The sequence below is a fragment of the Propithecus coquereli genome, unplaced genomic scaffold, assembly GCF_000956105.1.
Source record: "Propithecus coquereli isolate 6110/MARCELLA unplaced genomic scaffold, Pcoq_1.0 Scaffold605, whole genome shotgun sequence".
Taxonomy (NCBI): domain Eukaryota; kingdom Metazoa; phylum Chordata; class Mammalia; order Primates; family Indriidae; genus Propithecus; species Propithecus coquereli.
Window position 1 is genome coordinate 345,921 of NW_012152008.1, and position 6,325 is coordinate 352,245.

General features: G+C 38.4%; 1 protein-coding gene across 1 annotated transcript in view; it reads left to right on the plus strand.

Annotated features, from left to right (window-relative positions):
- GIGYF2 (GRB10 interacting GYF protein 2) overlaps positions 1 to 6,325 on the plus strand; it is a 126,991-nt gene that overhangs the window by 84,992 nt on the left and 35,674 nt on the right. The window contains exons 15-17 of the mRNA XM_012659323.1: positions 514 to 614; positions 2,774 to 2,874; positions 4,773 to 4,934. Of these exons, the coding sequence (XP_012514777.1) occupies positions 514 to 614; positions 2,774 to 2,874; positions 4,773 to 4,934 (364 nt within the window). The remainder of the gene's footprint in view (positions 1 to 513; positions 615 to 2,773; positions 2,875 to 4,772; positions 4,935 to 6,325) is intronic.

The following is a 6,325-nucleotide window of genomic DNA, read 5'->3' on the forward strand; positions in this document are numbered from 1 at the left end:
GATCCTCCTGCATTAGCCTTCCGTGTAGGTGGGACTATAGGGGTAAACCACCATGCCTGGCTGATTTTTACATTTTTTTGTAGAGACAGCATCTCACTATTGTCTGGGCTGGTCTCAAGCTCCTGGGCTCAAGTGATCCTCCCGCCTCAGCCTCCCAAAGTGCTAGGATTATGGGTGTGAGCCACTGTGCCTGTCCCCAGCTGGCTTTTTTTATTATAGTATGCTGCCTGTGTGACTTTTATTGAGGTGATCTGGGTTTTATAAGATAGTAGATATATTCATCGTGTAGAAATCAGTAGCTGCTAATACCATAGAGCATTCCAGAAATGTGATTATTGTACTTCTATCTTTGTTCCTCTCCCAACTGCTTTGGTAGTGTTAGGTTTTAGTATAACAGTGAAAGAGTTTTCTGGCTAAATAACTTGAAAAACCTAGGGATATTCTAGAAATACCTCTTTGTCTTAATTTTGCAATGACAAGGACAAGTTAATTTTTTTTATCTCCCTTTTGCAGAATATCTGAACAAAGCATCATTCCCTCAGTAACTAGGTCCGTGTCTGTGCCAGATACTGGCTCTATCTGGGAGCTTCAGCCAACAGCCTCACAGCCTACAGGTAAAAATTTAGATTGACCTTTAGTAACACTCCAAGGATTTAGAGTCTGATAATAATTTTACAGCTCAGGTTTTAAAAAATATATTAGGTTTTTTGGTCCATTTTGTATTAGATATTATAAAAAGTTCCATTTTAAAAAACAGATCCCAGCAAAAGATTGAAGGTATTGTTGAAAATACAATATTAAGGATTTTTTAGAAATTATTTAGTACATACATTTCTTCAATTTGAGTCAGCATCTTTTTTATGTTGCTATTATATAACCAGTGTAGAAGGTATTTTTGAAAATACAATATTAAGGATTTTTTAGAAATTATTTAGTACATACATTTCTTCAATTTGAGTCAGCATCTTTTTTGTGTTGCTATTATATAACCAGTGTAGAAAGATCTTTTAAATTGTTTTCGATCTTTTCAGCCAGAGGGGGAAAAGAGCATAAGTAAAAACATAAGTAATGGTGATCTATCCTTTTGGATTAAGGATTGCTATACACATTAACACTGTTGGTACCCAGACAGTTTGGGATGAGAAAAGTCTGCTATAAAGTAATCACTTTCTCTCATTCTGATCTTTTTGTATCAAATTAGAAATTTTGAAATTGGGATTTTTTTTTAAAGTCTTGATATTGGTGGAGCACTGATTTCTTAAGATCTGATGCTTGCAGAGGTGGATAGTTTGAACCACGGATAGTCCTTACAAGACAGTATAGTTGGTGTTGAAACTCTCATGAACCGTAGGTATTGGTGGCGTTCTCTTGGAGCTATTGAGCCATTTAGGCCATGGTTCTCTTGTTAACATTGACTCAGGGGCTTACGGCAGGAGAAGGATTGATTGTCCTTCCTCATCACCTTTCCATGCTGTGCACCTTATTTTTCTTGGTAGCCATTTATAGTTAGGATGTTAAATATACAGGTTGAGCATCCCTGATTCGAAAGACTGAAATCTGAAATGCTCCAAAATCCAAAACTTTTTGAGCATTGACATGATTTCACAGTGGAAAATTCCACACATACTTAACACAAACCTTGTTTTCATGCACAAAATTATTAAAAATATTGTGTAAAATTACCTTCAGGCTATGTGCATAAGGTGTAGTTGAAGCATAAGTGAATTTTGTGTTTAAACTTGGGTCCCATCCCCAAGATACATCATTATGTATGTATAAGCAAATATTCCAAAATTGGAAAAAATCTAAAATCTGAAACACTTTCGTCCTAAGCATTTTAGATAATGGATACTCAACCTGTGTTCTCCAATTTTGGGGAAACTTTAAGTACTATGTTAAATAATTTCTCTCTGGGTTCGTATGCAATCAAGGTCCTTTACAAATAGCCCATTGGTTTTATACAGACAATGTCTGATAGATGGGAATGTAGAAAATAGAGAATGCTGAAAAGCAGTGGCAGCAAACCACACTGGCAACAGGAAAATGGACTCAGAAACCATTATCTGTTTGTTTACTTCCACATATGATCTTGTGCTGCCTTTCAGGTCAACAGGATCAAGTGTTGCTTGTGACTTGTGAGACCTGCCTGGCCTTTCCAGAGGCCTCCACAGCTCCAGCCATAGCACGTGCATGCGCACTCTCTCTCTCCATTTATTTTTATTGTTTTTAGAACCAAGAGAAAAAAGCAAGATCGCTCTCTCTTTATTGAGATGAAATTCACGTAATACAAAATTAACCATTTTAAAGTGAGCAATTCAGTGGCATTTAATACATTCACAATATCGTGCAACCACCTAGTTCTCTATAGTTGGCATGCTGGAAATCTATGGGCTTTGGGATCTAATACACTGGAATTTAAATCCTGGTGTGGCCACATGCTTGCCATGTACCCATGAGAATGTTAAAAACTACTTCTGACCCTTAGTTCGTTCATCCTTTAAAGATGGGCATGTGAACAGATGCCTTATAGGGCTTTGTGAATATGAAGTTAGCTCCCAAATAAATGCCTCATTCTTGAATTTTTTCTATATGTATTGAAGGATATTCATAGAAACTAGAGCCCATTGGCAATTCAGTCTATATAGAAGCAAAACAGATATGTATAATGGCTCTCATACAGGCACAGAGAAGCATATTTTCCATTATGCCAATGGATATGTCACCATGTGTGTAAACTCTGACCTCCCCCATTTTTTCCCTCGTTGTCTTGCAGTTTGGGAAGGTGGTAGTGTGTGGGATCTTCCTTTGGACGCCACGACACCAGGCCCTGCCCTAGAACAGCTTCAGCAGCTGGAGAAGGCCAAAGCTGCCAAGGTCTGGAACTCATTCTTCCTTGGCAGTGCACGCTTCTGGCTATAAGCATTTCTGTTCATTCATCTCTCTGTCTAGTAGCTGTGCTTTTTCCTTTTAGTTTATTGGTACTTGGTTGACATAAGTATTTTCATATTCTATCCTTACTGTGCCTTCTCCCCAAAAAGACCTCAAAACAGAATTAAAATTAATCAGTGATTAATTGGTTATTTGGCACATTAATGATCAGGCCCATATGTATATTTTGGTTATGTTATTCATGGTATGAATATTTGTTATAAATACCAAGACTGTGAGAAAATATCCACTATGTTGTTCGTTAGACTGCTGATCTGTGGTTTGAGTTCCCACGTTGAATCTTTATAGTGGTATTTATATTTCTAAGTATCCCCAGACATATAGCTGAAAAGCTCAACGTTAACATTAGGTCCTGTTTTCCCTTCACATTTTTTAGAGGAGCTAAGAACCTTGAATTTTGGCTTTAGTACTTGCCGGAAGAGGATGTCTACGTTAATACCTAGTGTCATTGTAATGATTTCTAGGTTCTCAATGCCTCCCAAGAGAGTCTTGTTACTATTTTATGCTTAATGATTCTTATTCTCTGAGGTAGTGACAATCTCCTCAGAGTGCTTAGGGTGTGAAAAGGTTCATGGTTAAGGTCTGTCTCCATAACTGAGAGACCATAGTTCATATAATTCTTGAGTATCTTCTAGTTCCCCAGTGCTTTGTGCTGGGAACACACAGATAAGGTAAGTAGAATCCTTCAAGGGGTTTACAGTCTTGTGCGGGGGAGGGCAGGGAGACATAGCCAAATAACATTTAGAATTACAGGATGGTCGAGAGTATACGGGCCACCTACCCAGCTGGCGAGGTGAGGATCAGGAATTGGATGACACTTTTGATGGGTAGTAATACCTGAGTTCATTTTTGCTTGAAGGATAATGCAATTTAGCCCACTTGAAGGGTTTTGTGCTGATGAAATATAAGGAGGTGAAAATTAAGTTGCACTTGAAGGAAATAGCACCAGTAAAGGCTCAGAAGTGCATGAGAACATGCTGGATTCAGGAATCAGCTAAGTAATTTGGTCTAGCTTGGAGCTGTGGTGCATCTGAGGAATAAAAGACAAGAGAAGAGACTAAAGAAGACAAGGCAGGCCAGTCATGAGGATCCTTGCACATACTGTGTTAAAGAGTTAGAATTTATTTTCAGAGTAAAGAGTGCTGTTGAATGTAAGCCTGAGAGTGATTTTTTTTTGATGGGATTAGATGATGAGCTGAGGAACATGGGCAAAACTGGATCGTGGGAAACTGGATAAGAGACTCAAGAATATTGGTGAGAAAAGTGAAGGCCTGACCTGTAGCTGTGGCAATGGGACTAGAGACTAACTGCTGGATTTGACTAATGTTTGGGAACTATAAATGATGATAATTGTTATATGATTGGTCTCCAAATTTTAAAACGTTTGTATAATTTTTTACACTGACAACTTTACTTCATTGCTGTTGAAACGTTGTGGCCACACTGTTAGATGTTCAATCAGAAAGTTCTTTGTAGGGATGAGCAAAGAAATACTATCCCCAGAGAGTTCTGATGTTATCTCCTCCTATTGGCCCTTTCTATTCCACATCTAGGAGATGTGGTATGATGGTAGTGTGGTATGGGGAGGCAGGGAAAAGTGGGAGAAAAGTGTATTTAGCTGAGAAGAGCATAAAAGTCTTCTGATAACTGTGACATCTCAGAGTTTTGAGTTCTTACAGGGTTTCGTCACAGTTGCAGTATGAGTAACTGAGTGAATAGTAGTGCCTGCACATTTTAGCATCTCCTAACAATATTGGTCAGTGCTTTTGGAGTGTTCCTTTGCTTGGTTTGAAGTTTCTAAGAATATTCTCGTGTAATCACAGATAGAGCAGGAGAGAAGAGAAGCAGAAATGAGGGCAAAGAGGGAAGAGGAGGAGCGAAAGAGGCAAGAAGAGCTCCGAAGACAACAGGAGGAAATTCTTCGGAGACAGCAGGAGGAAGAAAGGAAAAGGCGGGAGGAAGAAGAGCTCGCCCGAAGGAAACAGGTATATCTCTTGGAACTCTGACCGTAAGATTAGTGCTTGATGAGGGCCTTCAGGTTATCCTGCTCCCTTCCATCATTCACAGGTACTCCCGAGGTCCACAGGGGGTTAATAGCAGGATTGGCCTTAGAACCTTACAAGACTCTCCTCGTTAGTATAGTGGTGAGTAAATAAATAAAAATTACGTGTGAGGGTGGGTTGGGAGGCAGAACCTTACGAACCTTACAAAGTCCTTTAGAAAGAATCTCTGTTTTTCACCAACACCCACTGGAGAGATATTCTTCAGTCTTAGTAAACCACTGGAATTGATTTCCTTTCCTTTTATAAACCACTTAGATTTCAGAAGTTTTACCCTTGCTGCTAAAAACAATGAGGAAGTAACTTTGGTGTGCAGCATTAAATGTCAAATTGTTAAAAGCCATAAGGGCTCTAAAAAAATTATGGTAACATATACATAACATAAAATTTGCCATTTTAAGTGTATATTCAGTAGCATTAAGTACATTGACATTGCTGTGCAACTCTCACCAACATCCATCTACAGAACTTCATCTTTGCAAACTGAAACTCCGTACCCATTGGACAATGAGTCCCGTTCCCTCCATCCCCTGTTAACCACTATTCTTCTTTCTGTATCTGTGATTTTGACTACTGTAAGTGGAATCATACAATATTTGTCCTTTTGTGACGGACTTATTTCACTTAAGGTTCATTCGTGTGGTAGAATGTGTCATAATCTCCTTCCTTTTAAAGGCTGAATAATATTCCATTGTAGTATGTACCACATTTTGTTTATCCATCATCTGTTGATGGGACATTTGGATGACTTCTACATTTTGGCCATTGTGAATAATGCAGCTATGAACATGGGGGTCCAGATACCTGTTTGAGTCTTCACTTTCAACTCTTTTGGGCATCTCCCCAGAAGTGGAATTGCTGGATCATATGGTAATTCTATTTTTAATTTTTTGAGGAACTGCCATACTGTTTTCCACAGCCTATGTGCCATTTTACATTCCCACTGGCAATGCACAAGGGTTCCAGCTTCTCCACATTCTCGCCAGCACTTTTTATTTTCTGGGTTTTTGTTGTTTATTTTGTTTGTTTATTTTTGATAATGGCCTTCCTAATGGATATGAAGTGGTATCTCATTGTGTTTTGATTTACATTTCCTTAATGATTAGTGATGTTAAGCATCTTTTCATATGCTTACTGACCAGTCAAATGTACTTTTTAAATGTATGCTTATCTTTGACCAAGATCTCTGCCTCCTCTTTATTCTTTCCCTTAATGAACCTCTCCTATTTTAGTGACTAGTGTTTCTAAATAGAGAGAAACAAAACCCTATACATATAACTATATATGCTTTTTAAAGAAGTGTATATCAGTTGAAC